This window comes from Neodiprion virginianus, chromosome 3 (assembly GCF_021901495.1).
Source record: "Neodiprion virginianus isolate iyNeoVirg1 chromosome 3, iyNeoVirg1.1, whole genome shotgun sequence".
NCBI lineage: Eukaryota > Metazoa > Arthropoda > Insecta > Hymenoptera > Diprionidae > Neodiprion > Neodiprion virginianus.
In genome coordinates, this window is record NC_060879.1 from 4,383,465 (window position 1) to 4,409,056 (window position 25,592).

Genomic DNA, 25,592 nt, shown 5'->3' on the forward strand with positions numbered 1-25,592 from the left:
AGATAAGGAGCTGATAACTCGTACTTATATCAGAGCCACGGACGAGCGAACGTCTCAATATCCGAGGGATTTTGTCGTGGTACGATGTACAAATCTGCAGTGATTCTCGTTGCGCTGATTGGAACGGCATGCGCATTTCCACCCGCCGACATCCTGCGAAAATCGGTAGCCGAGGATAACGTCGATGAAAAGGCTCCGGAAATCCCGTCGCAAGGATCGGAAGTCGAAAATCAGAGGGAAGATGATGGCGTCCGGGAGTCCGACAAGAAATCGACCTCCGAATATCGTCTTTTTACCGCTACTATGACGATTCCGGAATTCATGACGGTGACAGCAATACGATCCGATCAAAGTGCCGAGGTGAGACCAAATCTCGAATCAGAGTTGACAGCGTTTAGGATTCAAAGTTGCGGATTATTTTTTAAGCAAAATTCTGAATCGTCGTGCTTTTGACGAGTCCGAAAATCGATAGTTTGAATTTCAAAATGGTCGAGACGGTCGCGAATTATCAAGATAATAACTTGAATATGGAATAATCTTCAGCGATTACGGAAAAATTCGAGAATACTCCCAAAAATGAAAAATCTTCAGCATTTTGACCGTTCTAGAACTCGACCGTTTGCAATTTCTATTCAATCAAAAAGATAATCAATTCCAATTTTTATCCGCATGCACTGAACAAGAACTGAACTATAGTTTAGGAAAAATGTAATTATTTCGTTCGCATGATGCAAAAGCTACGACAATTTTCAAACAATTAACGGAAGCATCACGTTTAAAACGTGGAAAAATTTCTTTCATTTCATCAATCTTGGAAAAAGGAAATGACAATTCAAATCGCGAGATTGTTCTATACGATAAATATTTTTCTGGTGTAGTCGACGTTAAGTTAGGAAAATACATAATTGGACCAGAGAAATTTTATTCTTGAAACGTTATTTTTTTATACTCTGAAAAAATAATGCATCTTCTCTGATAATTATTAAAATCCAGATCCGAATATTTGTTACTACGGTGTCTGAAGCATTTCCACAATAATCGCTCGTTTCAAATTTCCGATCCGATATTTCGACGAAAGTTTGAAACGAAATATGGAACCCCACAATAAGAGTATGGCGAATGTGAGATCAATACGCCTCGACAAGTAGATTCCACCACAATTGATAGAATTCATTATTTCGTTATTCAATGATAAAGGTTTTGCTACAAACATTTTTTCTCTCAGTTTAGACGTTCGTTCAGTGTCGGCGCGTTTTTATTTTCATTAAAATAACGTTGAAAATAAATGAGAAACTTTGTAAAAGATGCTAAATTTTTTGGAAACAGGAGAATGAAGAGCCAAAAACGTCATGCGCCGAGGGGGACGCGTCCTGCGATTCTCTTGATGAAAATACAACACGTCAGAAAAGAACTATCGAAATGTTGCCGTGGCATCAGATACCAAATTTTTCGATGGACAACGTGAAAGTTTTGGACATGGATAATATACCGGGTTTCAAAGGATTTAATATACCCGATTTAAGTGATTTCGATTTCACAAATATTCCGGGTGGCGACGTGAAAATTTTTACGATGCCGGATGATGCAGGGATTCAAATAGGAAATATCCCCGATATTCAGATACCAAACCTTTCGCAGATCGATTTATCAAATCTCGCGAAAGTTCAAATAAAAACTGTCGATGTTCCTGGTCTCCACAACTTTCAAATGCCAAACGATTTTTTTGATGGAAATGGGCTGGTGGGAATAATAATTAATGGAGGGGAAGCTACCAATGGACTACCGGGTTCATGCTCCGGTGACGGTAAAGTCGGTAAAACAAACGACGAAGCACTAGAAAAGCTTCAAAATGAGGTTCAGGCGTTGACGAAAAAATTGCAGGAGGCGGAGAAAAACCTTGCGCTTAAGGACCTTGCAATCAAGGAGAACAATGAAAAAAAAGAGCAGGAATATAAGGCGCTGCAGGAGAAACATGATGCAGAGGTCAAGGTCTTGGAGGAAAAATTAGATGGCTTGAAAGAAGAGTTAGAACAACAATCCAGAAAATCCGATGAGACGCTAAATGAAGTAAAGAAAAGCTGCGAGCAGACATTAAAGGATAACCAAGGGAGAGAAGAACGGCAACGTGAGACGCAGCAGGAGGCACATAATACAGAAGTCAAAATCTTGAAGGAAAAATTAGTCGATTTGAGAGAAGAGTTAGATCAGCGATCCAGGAATCTCACAACAACGGTAGAGGAAGGAAAGAAAATCTGTGAGAAGACATTGAAAGAAAACAAGGAAAGAGAAGACCGGGAACGTGAGACGCTGCAGACCGAACATGCCGCTGAAGTTGAATCAATGAAGGAAATGTTGATGAAGGAAAAGCAAGTTTCAATCGGCTTGGAGGAAAAAATGATTACGCAAACCACCGAATGTGTTCAGAATCTGAAGGCACAGAAGGAGCGCTGGGACAACAGACTAACCGAACAAACGGAACAGTCGAAGAAAGAACTCGCAAAAATTACAGAACTATACGAGACTTGCGTTGCCGATAAGGAGAAGAAGGACAAGCAAATAGAGGAACTACAATCATTTGGACGTAAAATTAGCATCCCTGAGATACAATAGAAATACGCGTATCAAACCCTTCGAGACGTGAAATGATTTCCTGAATATCACTAATCGGTCGTTACTTTCATTTCTTGTCAAATATCCGAGAAATAACTTACTGTGTAATATAAATTTTGTAATATTATAACGTAGACAGTTTTTGCCAACTCGTCGATGTCCGGTATTGACAGTATGTTTATACTGCGTGGAAGAGAATAAAATAGATAAAAAAAATTTCTCCAATTCTACTAATGTCCTCAGTTCACAATCCCACTGCACAAGTTTCACTGGGTAATTTTAGATCTACTCCAACTGTTCGAGCGTGTCACACGTAAGATAACGAGGTGCAAACTGCACGCGACGTTTGGCCGCAAGGCTCGTCGTAACCCTGCCGTAATGCTCGAGTCAGTTCTGTATCAGTTCTGAATCAGTTTGCACCGCGTGTGCGCAAAGTTGTAACAAGGATCATTTGGTCATTTGTAACAATGATCCATAATGTCTTCCCCTTCCGGTCAAGTTGTTTGCGGTCCGTAACAAAATGCGATTTTGCTTCTATACGAACTACGTGACAATGACTCTGGCAATGCAGCTGACCTTGGAGACTGCGATGCATTGTCGCATAATATCTACAGTATAAATGTATGCACGTATTATATAAATTTTAAGAAATATCGAATTCACGAGTAAATTAACGATGAGATGAATCCGAAAACAAAATTTGTCCATCACGTATAAAGATGATAGAAACGACAGAAAAATCGTACAGGCTGGTCAATTCTAAAGTACCTTGTATCACGCGAGATTTTCGAATATTTGCAGTATTGAAAAACTGAAAAAAATAATATACACAATACGTTATTTACGCATATTTAAAGCATAGAGACGACATACCGTCAATATAAATTATAATATTGTAATTCTTAACTGAAATTGAAACTTGTATTTTCAATCTTAGCATAAATGTACCGTGAACTTACATATTTTTCTCTGAGTTTTTTCTCGTTGTTTAATTTTCTATCGGAACCTATTAGAAAATTTGAAAAATTGTTTCAATTTCGTGAAAAATTCGAGGTTAATTGGTATCTCTAGATTCATATCTCTAACGTTATCGGTAAATCGTCATAAATATATTTTAGACATCGCTCTTTGAAAGTCAGTTTTAAATTTCATATGATATTTGCCCTCGTTGAACCGTACGACCTGGGCCAAGGCATTATCACGATTTCAGCTTATACATATTTGTCAACTATCGAATGTCAATCGTACCGACCAAAATTCCCAAAATTCACACACTAACATTTTTCGCTGGCAGCTATATTTTTATTTATTGATTGATTTTCTTCAATTCATACTATTTTTACTCGCATCGTCAAAATCACCGTAGCTTTTACGTTGACGAAAGAATTCAAAAACGGTTAGCGCTGGGAAAATTTTCTGTGATCAGTACTCGGCCGGTAGATGAGCCTGCCTTTGAGAACGCGTGTTGCGCGATATAAGACAAAAAGAACTCCGTTAGGGTAACCAATTTTATCAATCAGTCATCGGTCAACGGCTTTCAGCATCAAGCATTACTTTTCGATAATTACCGCAGGTATTGTAAGAGATAGAAAAAATAAAACTTTTCAGTGAACAAACAAGGAAAACAAAACGAGGAAAATATCTTGATCGGTAGAATCTAGAGAACACGCACGCGACAGAACGAATTTGATATAATGCTCGTTGTTAAAATTACAGCTGAATTGACTCAACATTTGACTCAATTGTCGACTGTCTACACAAGGAAGGAACTTTGTAAACATATCATGTCACTGATGAATAAGAATTCTCGACCTCGTATGTAATCTATTATAGAATCTTGGTGATCGGTCAATTAAGAAAACGTATTTTTAGTTAACGTTTCGACCCGGATATGAGCCCTCCTCAGAACGATTTATTTTTCAACTGTCAAGAATAACAAACAGATTTTTTATAAAATAAATAATAGTACTAGAAGTAATCAGACTTAAATATTGTAGATGTAATACTCTTAGAGCTATCATATATTGTTGATTGGTAAGAACCTTATGATTAATTGAAATAAGGATGTCTTTAAGTGTTATTTACCTTTTGAATTAAGTAAGTGGACTAAGATGTAGTCGAATTCACAATTACAATTGGTGGAGACAGTGTTCTTTCGAGTGACGGTAGACAATGTCAATCTTCAAGTTATTTTATATGTGGGAGTTAATAGTTGGAAGTCATTAATTAAAAAGATTAAAGTACTGTGTTTCTTCACAGTCAGTATGTCATTGTGTTAAAAGGTTATTAAAGAAGGTCTTTTTAGCAATAAAATTAATTCACAGGTGTCGAAGAAGTGGAGGTAGGCTCTTTTATAATTAAGTTCCACATGTCTAACGAAATATTGTTGGTTGAACCAATTGAGTCAACAGGTGAATAACGACTGATGGGAGAAAATTATACGTTATTAATTATACGGACAATTATACGTTAATATCGCTAGATGTAATTTCACTATTTACCAACGTTCCTACAGATCTCGCATTGCGTGCAGTAAACAACCGGTGGGCTTCTTTGGAAAATAAGATCCCAATTCCCCTCATTGAACTTGATAAAGCCTTAAAAATATGTTTTGACTCCGCAATATTTAAATTTAATAACGATACTTATGCACAACAGTTTGGTTTGCCTATGGGATCTCCTCTCTCCCCAATCCTGTCACACCTGGTCATGGAAGACTTGGAAACGTCTCGCATTAACGATCTTGGTTTTGATTTACCGTTCTATTTTCAATACGTGGATAATATTCTTACTGCCGTTCCGAACGAAAAAATACATCACACTCTTAATATTTTCAACCGGTACCATCCAAGATTACAATTCACTATCGAAACAGAAGAAAATAACGCCATCAGTTTCTTAGAAGTATTGTTGATACACAACAACAATAATATCAAAACAGATTGGTTTCACAAAAAAACCTGGTCACAAAGATACCTGAATTTTAATTCTCACCATCCTTTGTCCTTCAAAATAGGCACCATCTTTAACCTAGTTGACCGAGCTATCAAACTAGCTAGTACAGAGTTCCAGGAAAAAAACCTGTCGCTCATATACGATATACTAAGATGGAATGACTACCCTCATGGCCTATTACACCAACAAATTAATAAGAGACGCACCAACATCAACAACATACCTGACAATAATATTGACTCTGCTCCCGCTGAAGATAACAATAGACCCGCTACTACATATATCCCCATCCCATATGCATCCGGTCTCTTTGAGTCACTTGACCGCTTATTCGCCAAATATAATGTCGAGTTTGTTGGAAAGAATTCAAAAGATTTACAACTAGTTTCTGATACAGGAAAAGACAAGATCCCCACGGGCAAACGATCTAATGTCGTGTATAAAATACCATGCAATGATTGCAATCAAGTCTACATAGGTCAAACTGGTCGACATCTCAACACTAGAATTAGGGAATACCAACGCAACGTACATGAGATTGAAGAACGTCACACAGCTCTAACGAAACATAGTATCGATAAACAACACACTTTTAATTACGACAACACAAACATCCTTTGTGAAGAACACAATTATTATAAAAGACTATTACTAGAAATGTGCAACATTGTAGGTCACACCAATTCCGTTGATCTTAGACAAGATGTTGAACATTTAAGTAATATTTAAAAACCTCTAATCTCCGCCCACACAACAAATATTGTTTAACCTTAACTGCATACAAAAAATTTTTTTGTCCCCATTATACAGTCCTTTCTACATAACTTTTCTTACAAAATATTTATTGTTTTTCTGTATAATTGTTTATAATAGGTTCACCTTCACTCTGGATTACATTGTTTTCTCTCATCAGGCGTTATTCACCTGTTGACTCAATTGGTTCAACCAACAATATTTCGTTAGACATGTGGAACTTAATTATAAAAGAGCCTACCTCCACTTCTTCGACACCTGTGAATTAATTTTATTGCTAAAAAGACCTTCTTTAATAACCTTTTAACACAATGACATACTGACTGTGAAGAAACACAGTTCTTTAATCTTTTTAATTAATGACTTCCAACTATTAACTCCCACATATAAAATAACTTGAAGATTGACATTGTCTACCGTCACTCGAAAGAACACTGTCTCCACCAATTGTAATTGTGAATTCGACTACATCTTAGTCCACTTACTTAATTCAAAAGGTAAATAACACTTAAAGACATCCTTATTTCAATTAATCATAAGGTTCTTACCAATCAACAATATATGATAGCTCTAAGAGTATTACATCTACAATATTTAAGTCTGATTACTTCTAGTACTATTATTTATTTTATAAAAAATCTTTCTGTTATTCTTGACAGTTGAAAAATAAATCGTTCTGAGGAGGGCCCATATCCGGGTCGAAACGTTAACTAAAAATACGTTTTCTTAATTGACCGATCACCAAGATTCTATAATAGATATCATGTCACTATTTGCACGCTCTTGTTTACAAGAATTTGAAGACCTATTTTTAACGGTTAGGGAAAATCCTATGGAGGATTACGACAGGAATTATTCTTGTACAAGTTTTTAATTTACTTAAAAATGGTCAAAATTCTAGGAATTTTTTTATAATAGTCTTCGCTGCCCGATAACAATGATCAAAACCTTAAAAAAATTGTATAAATTCCTTGAAAATCACCGAAACCCGGTGGAATATGAATTTATTTGAACGGCCTCGAATTGCATGCACAAACAGTGTTTATGGATATCAAATCGCAAGTGGAAATTACCAATGTCTCGTGATTTGTTTTTATTTTTTTCTCTTCACGGAGTTACGTAAATTGCAGGAAATTTCTGCGACGTAAATTGGATGTAAAAATAAGGAATAAATTACCAACTATCTGCAGATTTGCGCTCTAAAAAGATTGCCCGTTTATCGTCAAGGTATGACCCCTGTCCCCTTGAGCGACGAAGTTTTCTCCCGTATGTGAGAAATTCCAAGAATAACCGTCGTCGCAGAGATAAGGAGCTGATAACTCGTACTTATATCAGAGCCACGGACGAGCGAACGTCTCAATATCCGAGGGATTTTGTCGTGGTACGATGTACAAATCTGCAGTGATTCTCGTTGCGCTGATTGGAACGGCATGCGCATTTCCACCCGCCGACATCCTGCGAAAATCGGTAGCCGAGGATAACGTCGATGAAAAGGCTCCGGAAATCCCGTCGCAAGGATCGGAAGTCGAAAATCAGAAGGAAGATGATGGCGTCCGAGAGTCCGACAAGAAATCGACCTCCGAATATCGTCTTTTTACCGCTACTATGACGATTCCGGAATTCATGACGGTGACAGCAATACGATCCGATCAAAGTGCCGAGGTGAGACCAAATCTCGAATCAGAGTTGACAGCGTTTAGGATTCAAAGTTGCGGATTATTTTTCAAGCAAAATTCCGAATCGTCGTGCTTTTGAAGAGTCCGGAAATCGATAGTTTGAATTTCAAAATGGTCGAGACGGTCGCGAATTATCAATTATCAAGTGTAGTCGACGTTAAGTTAGGAAAATACATAATTGGACCAGAGAAATTTTATTCTTGAAACGTTATTTTTTTATACTCTGAAAAAATAATGCATCTTCTCTGATAATTATTAAAATCCAGATCCGAATATTTGTTACTACGGTGTCTGAAGCATTTCCACAATAATCGCTCGTTTCAAATTTCCGATCCGATATTTCGACGAAAGTTTGAAACGAAATATGGAACCCCACAATAAGAGTATGGCGAATGTGAGATCAATACGCCTCGACAAGTAGATTCCACCACAATTGATAGAATTCATTATTTCGTTATTCAATGATAAAGGTTTTGCTACAGACATTTTTTCTCTCAGTTTAGACGTTCGTTTAGTGTCGGCGCGTTTTTATTTTCATTAAAATAACGTTGAAAATGAATGAGAAACTTTATAAAAGTTGCTGAATTTTTTGAAAACAGGAGAATGAAGAGCCAAAAACGTCATGCGCCGAGGGTGACGCGTCCTGCGATTCTGGTGATGAAAATAGACCACGTCAGAAAAGAACTATCGAATTGTTCCCGTTGTTACACTATTTATATCTGAACAACTACGGATATGTTCAATATAACACTCCAATTTATATCTTGAATCTCAACAATAGACTGGTATCATATCAGCAAAATCTCATATACTAATAACGGCGAGTTCCACCCCTCCTGGCAAAAGTCACGTAGAGACCAACAATGATCCCTAGTATAAGTTACAAAATTGTTTCTTATAACTGGTACCAAGAACTGAGATAGGAGACTGCTGAATTAGCATCAGTAGCGCTCAGACTGGAAATATCCCTCTTTTTAAGTTAAAACCATAATCAATAACTAGGATAAACCACTACCTTTAGAACCACCGAATTAAAATAGATTACTTATTGGAATGTATGAATGAATGTGTGAACATTGCATGCAAATAACTTTTGTTCATATTTTCAATGTGTCACCGACGAGATTGAGAATCGTCGGAACACCGTCGAATGGCGCGAACTAACGCTGACCGTGTAGATTTAGACAGCGGGAGGTCGCCCCCGCACTTAATTGGCTAATTACCGTTGCAACTTATTGCAACTGCAGATTTTTCCCTATTAATACCCTCTGGCCCAAGAAGCCGCGTCTTTCGTCCGTCGAGTCGCGAAGTGCGTGGACGTAAACCCGGATTAGCCCTCTCGAGCAATAGTAGCGTTCGGAAAATCTTAGTTGTGACCGGCCTAAAGTCTCGCGCTAATTCGTCAAATTTGAGCATTCAGTTATTCTGTTAGCTGCAAGAGACTCACTTTCTTCTGCGTTTTCATCTTTTCTGTGCTTTAATAAATCTCATCATTTCGCGAATAGACATTTATATGCCATTCCATTTTCCATAATTAAATTGAGTTCGGCCCTGATTCAATCGAATCAGGTAATCTTAAGTAATGATAATAATAATTACACTATCGTTTTTAATAAATAAATCGTTGCAATCATTTTTAACATACATCAAAATCAGAAAATTGACACTTTCAACTATAACTTCCGTTAACAAGATATCATTCCAAATCTAAAAAGAATAAGTGACCGACGTTCGGCATCGTTCGATTGATCAACTCTTCGAAACTTGAGGTGAGGCCCCTGGTCCAGAATTCTACCGACGCAGACCGACACGATCCGACGGCTCTCAATCTCGTCGACCGATTCACCTAAAGCTAAGACAATCCGAGTGTTAATCTTCGAAATTGAACGAATTCTTGTTTCACCTTTTTAATCAAAATCTACTTCAGTAATTTTCGTTAGAATTAGTGGGTAGCTTCACTGCCCCCGATTAAATCGTACTTACTGTTTCCAAGAATTAACGAATAAGACTTAACAATAGTATATATAATTGATTTAAGATAATCTAAAAAGAGAGATACAATGCAATAATCACGACCAGCTAGTCGACCATCGTTCAGAGTAGATGTTCCTGGTACCAAATGATAATATCCTTTAGAATAGAACAACACATGATTTTTATAAAATTGAACACTTTGTGAATTATTACTTTCGGCTCATATATCATTATCACCATTGATTGTTTACCAGATATTTCAATCACCAAATCGAAACAGAATATACTTCAACTTTTACCAGTTAAATCATATTAAACATTTATTTTGAACGACCTTCTTCCCATTTTTATTATTGTAAAATTGCCTCAACAATTTAAACAAACCTCACAGACCTGTACAGGACTATAGCAACACGATCCTACAAATTACCGGCTTATCGAAAGGTAAGTCTTCTCTTAGTTTTGATTATTATTCATTGTCGTTATGTGGGAGCTTGATTATTCAATTAATCATTAACTACCACCGCTCAGTACACCCTCACCCCCACGTAACAATAATATGCCGAATTTCAAAGGATTCAATATACCCGATTCAAGTGGTTTCGATTTCACAAATATTCCGTGTAACGACAAAGAGAAAAAAGAGCAAGAATATAAGGCGCTGCAGGAGAAACATGATGCAGAGGTCGAGGTCTTCACGGAAAAATTAGATGGCTTGAAAGAAGAGTTAGAACAACAATCCAGAAAATCCGATGAGACGCTAAATGAAGTAAAGAAAAGCTGCGAGCAGACATTAAAGGATAACCAAGGGAGAGAAGAACGGCAACGTGAGATGCAGCAGGAGGCACATGATACAGAAGTCAAGATCTTGAAGGAAAAATTAGTCGATTTGAGAGAAGAGTTAGATCAGCGATCCAGGAATTTTCCAACAACGGTAGATTAAGGAAAGAAAATCTGTGAGACGCTGCAGACCGAACATGCCGCTGAAATTGAATTAATGAAGAAAATGTTGATGAAGGAAAAGCGAGTTTCAATTGGCTTGGAGGAAAAATTGATTACGCAAACCACTGAATGTGATCAGAATCTGGAGACAGAGAAGGAGCGCTGGGACAACAGACTAATCGAACAAACGGAACGGTCGAAGAAAGAACTCGCAGAAATTACAGAACTACAGGAGGATTGCGTTTCCGGTAAGGAGCTGGACGACAGGCTAATAAAGACACAACAATCATTGATACAGACTTTACTGACTGCATTCCACAATTGCTTATCAGATACAGTATAAATGTGTGCACGTATTATATAAATTTTAAAAAATTTCAAATTCACGAGTAAATTAACGATGAGATGAATCCGAAAATAAAATTTGTCCATCACGAATAAAGATGATAAAAACGACAGAAAAATCGTACAGGCTGGTCAATTTTACAGTACCTTGTATCACGCGAGATTTTCGAATATTTGCAGTATGGAAAAACTAAAAAAAATAATATACACAATACGTTATTTACGCATATTTAAAGCATAGAGACGACATACCGTCAATATAAATTATAATATTGTAATTCTCAACTGAAATTGAAACTTGTATTTTCAATCTTAGCATAAATGTACCGTAAACTTACTTATTTTTCTCTGAGTTGTTTCTTGTTGTTTAATTTTCTATCGGAACCTATTAGAAAATTTGAAAAATTGTTTCAATTCAGTTTGTAAGCCAAGATGGCGGGCGATACGCACATCGTGCCGAGTAATGCGAAAACATTTAAGTGCCACTTGAATATGCCGGTCCCTAAAATCGTGATTTGCATACTATGTGAAAGTGTTTTTCATACAAATGACTTCAATTCTTAACTTCGATTAAATAAAAATGGTCCGGGCAAGTTTATTAGTGATATATTTTTGTTATATGCGCGGCACATCACGTGGACATAACCTCTAAAAGTCAGTTTGACAACATTGAGTTATGTGAAGATGCGCGCAAAATAATCGCACATACCAAACTGTTTGAAAAGGATAAAGTAAAAGATGAGCTAAGTCAAAATATTTCCTTGAACAAGACCAGGGAGAGTATACTGTTGGACGAGACGGTTATCGAAGACGAGCTGGCCATCCTCAGAGTTGAAAACGACTAAACGAAAGAAAGAAATCAGGAACTCAAAGAAAAAAATTATCTGTTAAAAGAAATGGTAAATATCAAAAATAATAATAACCATAGTAATGTGGTTAGTTACGCGGATGTAACAAAGTCTAACAAAGTCAACACAAGGAATATTATACCTAATATAATAGTTGAAGCAAAAGATAATAACAACAACGACACTGTCAACCAAGTCAAGAACCAATTGCTGGGGGATATTGCTGTGCCGATTAAAAAACTGTTTACTAACAAGTCTGGTGAAGTCACCATCAAGTGTAAGGACAAAGAGGATGTAGACAGAACTACCGCTGTGCTAAATAATAAGCTGAAAAACAACTACCAAGTTGAAGTGCAATCACTAAAGGCACCAAGAATGAAAATCTTGGATGCGCAAAATGACATGAATCTCGAGGACCTTACTGAGGACATCAAAAATAGGAACTCAGAGATGCTAAATGGTAATTTCTCATTAATAGGTGAATTTAAAAATGCATCAAAACAACGCACGGTTACACTTGAGGCCGCGCCTGAAATATACGGCATTATTGCCAAGAATGAATACAAACTGTACATTGGATACCAATGTTGTAAAATCGTTGATGACATTAATTTAAACTTGTGTTTTAAGTGCGGGCGTCTTAATCACAGTGGTAAAAACTGTAAAAACGTGATAAAGTGTTTAAAGTGCTCCGGTGACCATGAAACTATCGACTGTAAATCTGACATTATCAAGTGTGTAAATTGCGAATTCTATAATGATAAATATAAGCAAAAGAAATGTACAAATCATCGTCCAAACGACACCGCTAAGTGTGAATACATTAAATTTAAACTACAAAAACTAATGAACACGACTGATTATCCAACCTCACCTAGAATACCAAAATTCTTAGGTAGGTTGCCTGACCAGAAAAAAAGAAGCCTCGACGTCGACCAACGCGTAATAATTACACATAACAATGGCTCACAACGATACTTACGTTACAAGTATACAAAACAATATGACCGCCTAAGCAAATTAAACCAGGCTTTAGTGTCCAAAAATGTAATAATCTTACATGTTAACGTGAGAAGCCTGAATGCTAACCATCAGAATTTAGAAATTTTAATAAACAATTTACACACGAAGCCGGACGTTATTGTTTGTACCGAGACATGGAAGCTAGAATATTACAAGTATTATAAGCTCGACGACTATACTATACATATACTATAGCCACGGGAATATCAACAAGGCGGACGGTGTAGTGATATACGTCAAATCTACAATATCTCACGCAACAACAAATGAAAATATAGGTCCATGTAATGTATTGTCGGTTATGTTGAGAATTAGAAATAATACGTCTTTTAAGATAACAGGTATATATAGATGTCATGATATTAATGTAGATAATTTTAATGTTGAAATGAAAGAATATCTAATTATAAACAAAAATGTCAAACATCATTGCATCGTTGGCGACTTTAACATTAACCTGCTCAAAGCAGACTTTATTGCTGAACAGTTTCTTGAGACTATGTTAGGATCTGGTTATGTTAACTGTTTCAGTGACATTACTGGACCTAACAGTCTTGAGGGTTCGTGTATTGATAATATGTGTTTATTAAATCCAAAATAGCAACAACAAATTCTTTTACATACGCTAATGCTTTTACAGATCACTATCCAATTTTTTTAACAACAAACTTTCAAAGAGAAAATAACGCTAAAGCTCCAAAAACTATCATAAACTACAACAAACTCAAAATTATAGTTGATAAAATTGATTTTAATTACATATTTGATATACAAGACCCAAGCACAGCAATAGAGGCGTTAATAAATGAAATTCAAACTTCAATAAGAAACTCAACACGTAAAATAAAATCAAATAAACATATAAATGAAAGTAAAATTAGTGTCCATAGGAAAAAATGGATAACTAAGGGTATAGTTAAGTCATGTAACACTAAAGAAATGTTGTATAACGTCTGGAAGCTTGATAAGAATAATACTAAACTTAAAAACGATTATAAAACCTATTGTAAAATCCTAACTAGCGTAGTTACTCGTGCTAAAAGAAACTATGACGCAGAACGAGTCAATAAAAGCAGCGGCGACAGCAAAAAATTATGGCAATACTTGAATAATAAACTGGGAAGAAACAATAAAGCAGACTATGATGTTGAATATTTAATTTATCAGAATAAAGAAATAACTGATAATAGAGAGATGGCCGATGCTTTTGTTGATTTTTTCAGCAGTATAGGGCTGAACTTAGCTAGTAAAATAAATCTAGATAAAAAGAGCGAAGGTAGGGCATCTGATTTAGTAGAAAACAATTGTAAGTTTATATTCATACGGCCTACAGATCCTGGTGAAATATTTAATACGATTAAAAATTTAAAAGATAAACCAGGTGGTCTAGATGATATTAACAGTAAAGTTTTGAAGACTATAGTACACGCTATTAGCAAACCTCTAGAACACATTTTCCACTTAAGCATAAGCAAAGGTATCTGGCCACGCGCTTTAAAATCTGCAGTCGTTGTACCAATTTACAAAAGTGGAGAACACTGTGAGCCTAGTAACTATCGACCGATATCATTAATATCTAACTTGGCAAAAGTTTTCGAGAAACTAATGCATCATCGTTTATCGGACTTTATAACTGAATGTAACATAATTTCTGAGAGACAATTTGGTTTTTTAAAAAATAGAAGCGCAAGTGATGCTCACGCAGACCTCGTTCAGTATATATATGACAACCTAAACTCTGATAAACGAACAATTATCACGTTTCTGGATTTAGCCAAGGCATTTGACACTGTTAATCACGTCATATTATTAAATAAGCTTGAAAGATATGGTATAAGAGGTGTTGCTAATAACTTGATTAAAGACTACTTAAATAATAGAGTGCAAACAGTGGAATACAAAGGGTCTTATAGTAAATCTGAGAATGTGAAAATTGGTGTTCCGCAAGGAACTATACTGGGTCCACTATTATTCTTAATGTAAATTAATGACATTTTTAGAGTTGTAGACAAAAAAATACTTATCATCATACGCAGACGACACTGCTGTTCGGTGTTCAGGAGACAAATGGGACGAAGTGCAAAAGGACACGAATAACATGTTAAAGATAGTCAGCAACTGGTTGAATAATAACCAGTTGACACTAAATGTTGATAAAACTGTTTGTCTAACTTTTTCCTGTTATAGTGATCCTACTCCAAAGACTATAATTAGTATAAATAATAAAACAATTGAGGCAGTAAATAGCTGTAAGTATCTTGGTATTTACATTGACAGATGTTTGAAGTGGGATATACATATACAGGAGTTGATGAAAAAAGTCAGATACTTCTGATTTCTCGTGTATAAATTAGATTATTTCATGGATAAAAATGTTCTGAGAATTCTCTACCATACACTTTTCGAAAGTACAATTAACTATGGTATCATAGCGCGGGGTGGAGCATATAGTAATCCAATTAAGCCACTTTTCAGCTTACAAAAAAGAATATTAATGAAAATAAGAGTAGATGATAAAATAATACTGAACGTCAAACGACATTTCGTCTTGAGTAGTTTAACAAAATACTTTAATTTTTGTAAGCAAAAATACAATAACTACGACGGTAGATCCGGACATAAGTTAATACAATGACCCAAAGTCACTAAAACTAAGTTCTGCAGCAGTCCTTTACATACTGCAATTGAATTTTTCAATCTGTTACCAAACGAAATAAAGAATTTACCCATATTGACCAAGTCGATTACATATAAATTGAAAAAATGGTTAATCGGCCACCCTGAGCATCTATCAACGCTTTAGTAGAATACATCCGTCTTTCACTTTATTTGTAAAATTTAATACTCGAATTATTTAAAATTCTTATAAAACATGAACTAATGGCACTTCCATGCTTTTCGCTCAATTACATGTACAAACTGTATGATTTTTCTTAATTTTAATATTAAATTTAAAATTGTTGAACGGGCATTGTTAGATTATATGCCTTTTCACTCTTTCCGAGCCTATGCACAGGAAACTTTAAGTTACCTCTATAGGTCTATAAATGTACTTTTGTATATTACTTCTGTACATTATGTATATTTATATTTTCTTGGGAATAAATAAATGAATAAATAAATTTCGTAAAAAACTTCATGTTAATTGGTATCTCTAGATTCATATCTGTAATGTTATCGGTAAATCGTCATAAATATATTTTAGACATCGCTCTTTGAAAGTCAGTTTTAATTTTCATATGATATTTGCCCTCGTTGAACCGCACGACTTGGGCCAAGGCATTATCACAATTTCAGCTTATACATATTTGTCAACTGTCGCATGTCAATCGTACCGACCAAAATTCCCAAAATTCACACACTAACATTTTTCGCTGGCAGCTATATTTTTATTTATTGATTGATTTTCTTCAATTCATACTATTTTTACTCGCACCGTCAAAATCACCGTAGCTTTTACGTTGACGAAAGAATTCAAAAACGGTTGGCGCTGGGAAAATTTTCTGTGATCAGTACTCGGCCGGTAGATGAGCCTGCCTTTGAGAACGCGTGTTGCGCGATATAAGACAAAAAGAACTCCGTTAGGGTAACCAATTTTATCAATCAGTCATCGGTCAACGGCTTTCAGCATCAAGCATTACTTTTCGATAATTACCGCAGGTATTGTAAGAGATAGAAAAAATAAAACTTTTCAGTGAACAAACAAGGAAAACAAAACGAGGAAAATATCTTGATCGGTAGAATCTAGAGAACACGCACGCGACAGAACGAATTTGATATAATGCTCGTTGTTAAAATTACAGCTGAATTGACTCAACATTTGACTCAATTGTCGACTGTCTACACAAGGAAGGAACTTTTTGAACATATCATGTCACTATTTGCACGCTCTTGTTTACAAGAATTTGAAAACCTATTTTTAACGGTTGGGGAAAATCCTATGGAGGATTACGACAGGAATTATTCTTGTACAAGTTTTTAGTTTACTTAAAAATGGTCAAAATTCGAGAAATTTTTTTATAATAGTCTTCGCTACCCGATAACAATGATCAAAACCTTACAAAAATTGTATAAATTCCTTGAAAATCACCGAAACCCGGTGGAATATGAATTTATTTGAACAGCCTAGAATTGCATGCACAAACAGTGTTTGTGGATATCAAATCGCAAGTGGGAATTTCCAATGTTTTCTGATTTGTTTTTATTTTTTTCTCTTCACGAAGTTACCTCAAGTGCAGGAAATTTCTGCGACGTAAATTGGATGTAAAAATAAGGAATAAATTACCAACTGTCTGCAGATTTGTGCTCTAAAAAGATTGCCCGTTTATCGTCAAGGTATGACCCCTGTCCCCTTGAGCGATGAAGTTTTTTCCCGTATGTGAGAAATTCCAAGAATAATCGTCCTCGCAGAGATAAGGAGCTGATAACTCGTACTTATATCAGAGCCACGGACGAGCGAACGTCTCAATATCCGAGGGATTTTGTCGTGGTACGATGTACAAATCTGCAGTGATTCTCGTTGCGCTGATTGGAACGGCATGCGCATTTCCACCCGCCGACATCCTGCGAAAATCGGTAGCCGAGGATAACGTCGATGAAAAGGCTCCGGAAATCCCGTCGCAAGGATCGGAAGTCGAAAATCAGAGGGAAGATGATGGCGTCCGGGAGTCCGACAAGAAATCGACCTCCGAATATCGTCTTTTTACCGCTACTATGACGATTCCGGAATTCATGACGGTGACAGCAATACGATCCGATCAAAGTGCCGAGGTAAGACCAAATCTCGAATCAGAGTTGACAGCGTTTAGGATTCAAATTTGCGGATTATTTTTCAAGCAAAATTCCGAATCGTCGTGCTTTTGAAGAGTCCGGAAATCGATAGTTTGAATTTCAAAATGGTCGAGACGATCGCGAATTATCAAGGTTTCGAATATGCGGTTCAAATTGCCGATAATAACTTGAACATGGAATAATCTTCAACGATTACGGAAAAATTCGAAAATACTCCCAAAAATGAAAAATCTTCAGCATTTCGACCGTTCTAGAACTCGACCGTTTGCAATTTCTATTCAACCAAAAAGATAATCAATTCCAATTTGTATCCGCATGCACTGAACAAGAACTGAACTACAGTTTAGGAAAAATGTTATTATTTCGTTCGCATGATGCAAAAGCTACGACAATTTTCAAACAATTAACGGAAGCATCACGTTTAAAACGTGGAAAAATTTCTTTCATTTTATCAATCTTGGAAAAAGAAAATGACAATTCAAATCGCGAGATTGTTCTATACGATAAATATTTTTCTGGTGTAGTCGACGTTAAGTTAGGAAAATAGATAATTGGACCAGAGCAATTTTATTCTTGAAACGTTGTTTTTTATACTCTAAAAAAATAATGCATCTTCTCTGATAATTATTAAAATCCAGATTCGAATATTTGTTTTAAATTTCCGATCCGATATTTCGACGAAAGTTTGAAACGAAATATGGAACCCCACAATAAGAGTATGGCGAATGTGAGATCAATACGCCTCGACAAGTAGATTCCACCACAATTGATAGAATTCATTATTTCGTTATTCAATGATAAAGGTTTTGCTACAAACATTTTTTCTCTCAGTTTAGACGTTCGTTTAGTGTCGGCGCGTTTTTATTTTTATTAAAATAACGTTGAAAATGAATGAGAAACTTTATAAAAGTTGCTAAATTTTTTGGAAACAGGAGAATGAAGAGCCAAAAACGTCATGCGCCGAGGGTGACGCGTCCTGCGATTCTCTTGATGAAAATAGACCACGTCAGAAAAGAACTATCGGATTGTTCCCGTTGATTTCGATACCAAATTTTTCGATCAACAACGTGGGATTATCACAAAATTTCGTTAGTTATAATATCTTGAATCTCAACAATCAAGTGGTATCATATCAGCAAACTGTTATATACAAATAACGGCGAGTTCCACCCCTCCTGGCAAAAGTCACGTAGAGACCAACAATGATCCCTAGTATAAGGTTCAAAATTGTTTCTTATAACTGGTACCAAGAACTGAGATAAGTGACTGCTGAATTAGCATCAGTAGCGCTCAGACTGGAAATATCCCTCTTTTTAAGTTAAAACCATAATCAATAACTAGGATAAACCACTACCTTTAGAACCACCAAATTGAAATAGATTACTTATTGGAAGGTATGAATGAATGCGTGAACATTGCATGCAAATAACTTTTGTTCATATTTTCAATGTGTCACCGACGAGATTGAGAATCGTCGGAACACCGTCGAAGAGCGAGAAGTAACGCTGACCATGTGGATTTGGGCACCGGGAGGTCGCCCTCGCACCTCATTGGCTAATTACCGTTGTAACTTATTACAACTGCAGCTCCTTGGACCCTCGGGCCCAAGAAGCCGCGTCTTTCGTCTGTCAAGTCGCGAAGTGCGTGGACGTAAACCCGGATTAGCCCTCTCGAGCAATAGTAGCGTTCGGAAAATCTTAGTTGTGACCGGCCTAAAGTCTCGCGCTAATTCGTCAAATTTGAGCATTCAGTTATTCTGTTAGCTGCAAGAGACTCACTTTCTTCTGCGTTTTCATCTTTTCTGTGCTTTAATAAATCTCATCATTTCGCGAATAGACATTTATATGCCATTCCATTTTCCATAATTAAATTGAGTTCGGCCCTGATTCAATCGAATCAGGTAATCTTAAGTGATAATAATGATGATTACACTATCGTTTTTAATAAATAAATCGTTGCAATCAATTTTAACATACGTCAAAATCAGAAAATTGACACTTTCAACTATAACTTCCGTTAACAAGACATCATTCCAAATCTAAAAAGACTAAGTGACCGACGTTCAGCATCGTTCGATTGATCAACTCTTCGAAACTTGAGGTGAGGCCCCTGGTCCAGAATTCTACCGACGCAGACCGACACGATCCGACGGCTCTCAATCTCGTCGACCGATTCACCTAAAGCTAAGTCAATCCGAGTGTTAATCTTCGAAATTGAACGAATTCTTGTTTCACCTTTTTAATCAAAATCTACTTCAGTAATTTTCGTTAGAATTAGTGGGTAGCTTCACTGCCCCCGATTAAATCGTACTCACTGTTTCCAAGAATTAACGAATAAGACTCAACAATAGTATATATAATTGATTTAAGATGATCTAAAAAGAGAGATACAATGCAATAATCACGACCAGCTAGTCGACCATCGTTCAGAGTAGATGTTCCTGGTACCAAATAATAATATCCTTTAGAATAGAACAACACACGATTTTTATAAAATTGAACACTTTGTGAATTATTACTTTCGGCTCATATATCATTATCACCATTGATTGTTTACCAGATATTTCAATCACCAAATCGAAACAGAATATACTTCAACTTTTACCAGTTAAATCATATTAAACATTTATTTCGAACGACCTTCTTCCTATTTTTATTATTGTAAAATTGCCTCAACAATTTAAACAAGCCTCACAGACCTGTACAGAACTATAGCAACACGATCCTACAAATTACCGGCTTATCGAAAGGTAGGTCTTCTCTTAGTTTTAATTTTTATTCATTGTCGTTACGTGGGAGCTTGATTATTCAATTAATCATTAACTACCACCGCTCAGTACACCCTCACCCCCACGTAACAATAATATGCCGAATTTCAAAGGATTCAATATACCCGATTTAAGTGGTTTCGATTTCACAAATATTCCGTGTAGCGACAAAGAGCAAAAAGAGCAAGAATATAAGGCGCTGCAGGAAAAACATGATGCAGAGGTCAAGGTCTTCACGGAAAAATTAGATGGCTTGAAAAAAGAGTAAGAACAACAATCCAGAAGATCCAATGAGACGCTAAATGAAGTAAAGAAAAGCTGCGAGCGGACATCAAAGGATAACCAAGGGAGAGAAGAACGGCAACGTGAGATGCAGCAGGAGGCACATAATACAGAAGTCAAGATCTTGAAGGAAAAATTAGTCGATTTGAGAGAAGAGTTATTCAAGAGTTTTCCAAAATAACACTAATCGTCAACAACAGAACAATCCCAATACCCAATATCGAGCAAGAGACCCGACAAACCAACCTTTAGACCAGACGCGAGATGACAGTCAACGCTCACAACAGTATAACACACCAAATCCTTCACGATCGAACTTCAGGGTTAATTTCGTAACACAAGACTACTCGAACGAGAATTGCGATACAGGCATCCACCCGGAAGTTTCATACGAAGCAAAGCAACATCGCGAATATTCAGGCAACGCGAGCCATTTAAACGAGTTCAGGGACGGCCGCGCGGACGCATCGACCTCCCTCAAACCGGAGCAGCGTCCAAACCAAACGTCAGCTCCGTACAATTAGAACCTGGCCCTCCACAGATTCGAACACAATGCCCGCAGTCTTTGAATGGGTACGTGACACTAATAATAGATACTGGCGCTAATATTAATTTGTTAAAAATTGATAAAATCGACCCAAGAGTCCACGTCACAAAGACGGACATTAGGCAAATTTCAGGGATAACGGAAGAATCCATCAGAACAATAGGAAGTCTCTACATCGAGTTAGCTAATACACGCCACGAATTCCATCTCGTCGATAACTCCTTCCCTATCATCGAAGACGGTATACTGAGTGCAGACTTTTTACGTTCGGAAAAGGCGACTATCTGTTTCAAAAACAACTACCTTATCTCTCGCGAAACCGGCGTTATTCCCTTTAACAAGCATAGAACCAACACAAAAACACCACCGCGTATCCTCATAACATTTGTCACACAAACACCGAAGGTTCGAATAACCACCGGTGAACTCACACGACAACCCAGCACATTTATAGTTGACACCGGTGCTGATGTAAACATAATTAAACTCGGAGCAATACATCCGCATGTTCCGTGTAAATTACTCAAAGATCAGATCCACGTTACCAGTGCTATACATGAGCCAATAAAAGTAGTAGGAACAACTAGCATTCGAATCGGTGACAACCTTCATATATTCCATATAGTCGACGATCTGTTTCCGATACAAGAAGACGGAATCTTAGGATCGATATTTTTACGAAACGAAAATGCAACGATATCTTTCGATACAGAAAAAATAATACCGAACAATACTAGCAAACCATTCAAACTCCTAAACGAAGACTACATATTGATACCACCACGAACGGCTCAGGTGATTGCACTAAAAATTTCGAATCCCTCTGTAAAAACGGGATTCATAGAACAGTTGGAAGTAGGCGCTAACATATTCCTGGGACAGGCCCTGGTTACCAACCAACAAGGGTTTGCTTACGTTTATGCAATAAATTCCAACGAATTAGCTGTGGAAATAAGAAGACCAGTCGTAACACTAGAAGAAGTCGATGAACTCGCGAGCACCGCCACGCTCAGTGCAAAAACACACCTAACGCATACGAGTACTGCAAGCAGCGGACAGGTCTTACTAGCACAGGTCTTACACGAAAAACAAAAAAGGATCGAGAATCGCGTTCTTCCCACATCCCCAAATTACAATTCGAGACGCCTTGAGATTTTGAAAGAAAACTTACGATTGGATCATTTGAACGACGAAGAAAAACGATTAATAGTTAATCTTGCTATCGAATTCAACCATTTATTTTTCCTCCCGGGTGACACCCTGGGACATACAAACTTAGTCAGCCATACGATCCCTACTACCAATGACGCACCAATTCATACCAAACAATACAGACACCCAAGAGTACACAAAGACGAAATACAAAAACAAGTGACCAAACTCCTTGATCAGAACATTATCACACATTCTTCATCTCCTTACAATTCTCCGGTCTGGATCATCTCCAAGAAATCAGATGCTAGCGGCGAAAAGAAGTGGCGAATGGTCATTGACTTCCGGAAACTAAACGAAAAAACCATTGGCGACGCTTATCCGTTACCAAATATCGTCGATATCCTAGATCAGCTAGGCTCCGCAAAATATTTCTCAACGTTCGACCTGGCTTCCGGGTTCCACCAAATTCCAATGGATCCCGATCACAGCGCAAAGACCGCTTTTTCGACTCCTCACGGCCATTTCGAATATACTAGAATGCCATTTGGCTTAAAAAATGCCCCATCCACCTTTCAACGTCTAATGGATCAGGTTCTATCGGGATTACAGGGTACAGATATGTTTGTCTATTTGGATGATATAGTCATTTACTCCCGATCCTTGGAGGAACACGAAACCAAATTTCGGAAACTCATGAAGAGATTGTCTGATGCAGGACTAACCCTGCAGCCAGATAAATGTGAATTTCTGCGTAAAGAAGTAGCATACCTAGGTCACGTCATCACTCAAAATGGATTGAAACCTAATCCGGAGAAGATATCAGCAATAAAAAACTGCCCAGTTCCCAAGAATCCTAAACAGATCAAACAATTTTTAGGCTTGATAGGCTACTACCGAAGATTCATTCCTAACCTTTCAAAAATTGCTAGACCTATTAATAATTTGCTAAAGAAGAATAGCCCTTTCCTATGGACAGCAGAACATCAATTTGCGTTCGAAACACTACGCGATAGTCTGTGTCGAGAACCGATACTGCAGTATCCAGACTTCGAAAAACCCTTCGTCCTAACAACCGACGCTTCAAAGTATGCAATAGGAGCAATACTTAGTCAAGACAAAGATGGCGAGGATTTACCAATCGCGTATGCATCTAGGGTGTTACAAAAGGCCGAAATCAATTACTCGGTGTCCGAAAAAGAATTCTTAGCAGTCGTTTACGCCGTCAAACATTTTCGTCCTTATCTTTACGGTAGAACCTCTACTCTGGTAACAGACCACGAACCACTAAAGTGGATCAAAAACGTACGGGACCCGACTTCTCGTTTAATGCACTGGAGACTGAAGTTGGAAGAATATTCGTACGTCACAAAACATAAAAAAGGAATAGCGAACTCCAACGCAGACGCGTTTTCCAGAAATCCACCTGTCGACAATTTCCGAATTCTACCTATTACCTTAAAACGGCCACGACCCGATACAGAATGCTCATCTACTGACGCCCACAAGCGCGCCAAAGTAGCTCACCAACACCCAACGCGTGCTCGCGAACCAGATACGCTGTCTTCGTCTACCAGCGCTCACAAACGCACCAAAATAGCTCACCAACACCCAACACGTGCTCGCGAACCGGATACGCTATCTTCATCTACCGGCGCTCACAAGCGAATGAAACATGTTGACCAAGACCCAATACAAGCGCATGGATCTGCACATGAATCCACCAACCCTTCCCCACGAAGACGAAACAAAGCATTACAAGACACTTCGACTTCTACTGTTACCTCTGACTCAAGTGCCAGTATGACTGATAATAGCAGCGCAACGGAGGCACCGATCGTAATCGATAAAACGATCAAGCAAACTACGGAACGAATTCAACCACTCACCTCATCTGAATCAAACCAAAACTCCGGTAAGCCCCAGGGTCGTAGTGTTAAAATACGTGAAGAACAGTCCGACACACTGAATAAGCCGACACCCGAAGCCACTACCAGTAAAGGACGAAATTACGCCCCTCAATTCACGGAATTCGTAACAGATCTTAACCACCTATCATTAACGCATAGTAAATTTATTCAAGAGATACGCGCCAATCTCCTCGACAGACAAGATAACCTAGCCCACTGCATCTCGGCAGACTGCAAGACATCACGAGGAGTCGCGGGACAACTAATCAATAGGAAAATAATCACCCGAGATCAACTACAACAACTAGACCCTGAAGTAACGACCGTATTGACACTGCCACATGGTAACCGCCTCATTTACAATCTAGTAACCAAAAAATACCACTACCAGAAACCAACTGAAGAGACACTGTTCAACACCCTAGTAAATCTAAAGAATTGCTTAGAACAAGACAAAGTCAAATCGCTCTCGATTCCAAGACTAGGCTGCGGCTTAGATAAGTTAGACTGGAACCTTGTTAATCGGATGATCCATTACATATTTAAAGACTCCGACATAACGATCACCATTTGTAATTATCAAAACCCGACTTATGACTCGACATCTTCTGAATCTGAAGCAGACGCATCAACACCCAGAATCCCTGCTCCCCCTGTAACTCGTCGGCCAATGCGTCGGACCGGCACTAGGTCAGCTTCAAGACATGCTCCGGTTTCTACTCCCTCGCGCTACCCAACTGATATCTCGGAGAGTGACTCCGTGACACATGATCCGGAGTCAGCTGTTGAAGACACGGATAGCGATGCCTCCGTTGTACCTACGACAACGCTACCACCTTTAGGCTCACAACGTCGCGACAATCCCGAAGAGCGAAAACCGGACCGCCCCCATATTGACAATGACAACTTTTGTTGCTTAGATTACTTCATACAAAATCAAAATGACATATTACCAACACCCAACGTAACCGAAACTAATGACGGACTTCTCATGTTGTGCGATAATTACGCTCATTT

The 25,592-nt window shown here is 37.5% G+C and overlaps 3 protein-coding genes across 3 annotated transcripts; all 3 read left to right on the top strand.

Annotated features, from left to right (window-relative positions):
• Window positions 1–52: 52 nt before the first annotated feature.
• On the top strand, window positions 53–2,826 carry LOC124300662 (DNA ligase 1-like). The gene is made up of 2 exons (XM_046754963.1): window positions 53–360; window positions 1,327–2,826. Exons 1-2 carry the CDS (start codon window positions 85–87, stop codon window positions 2,608–2,610), a joined length of 1,560 nt encoding a protein of 519 aa, XP_046610919.1. The 5' UTR covers window positions 53–84; the 3' UTR covers window positions 2,611–2,826.
• A 4,850-nt stretch (window positions 2,827–7,676) lies between these two features.
• LOC124300994 (uncharacterized) lies at window positions 7,677–8,809 on the top strand. The gene is made up of 2 exons (XM_046755568.1): window positions 7,677–7,980; window positions 8,594–8,809. Exons 1-2 carry the CDS (start codon window positions 7,705–7,707, stop codon window positions 8,807–8,809), a joined length of 492 nt encoding a protein of 163 aa, XP_046611524.1. The 5' UTR covers window positions 7,677–7,704.
• An 8,780-nt stretch (window positions 8,810–17,589) lies between these two features.
• LOC124301000 (uncharacterized) lies at window positions 17,590–19,074 on the top strand. Its single transcript, XM_046755576.1, has 2 exons — window positions 17,590–17,896; window positions 18,850–19,074. Exons 1-2 carry the CDS (start codon window positions 17,621–17,623, stop codon window positions 19,072–19,074), a joined length of 501 nt encoding a protein of 166 aa, XP_046611532.1. The 5' UTR covers window positions 17,590–17,620.
• The last annotated feature ends 6,518 nt before the right edge of the window (window positions 19,075–25,592 follow it).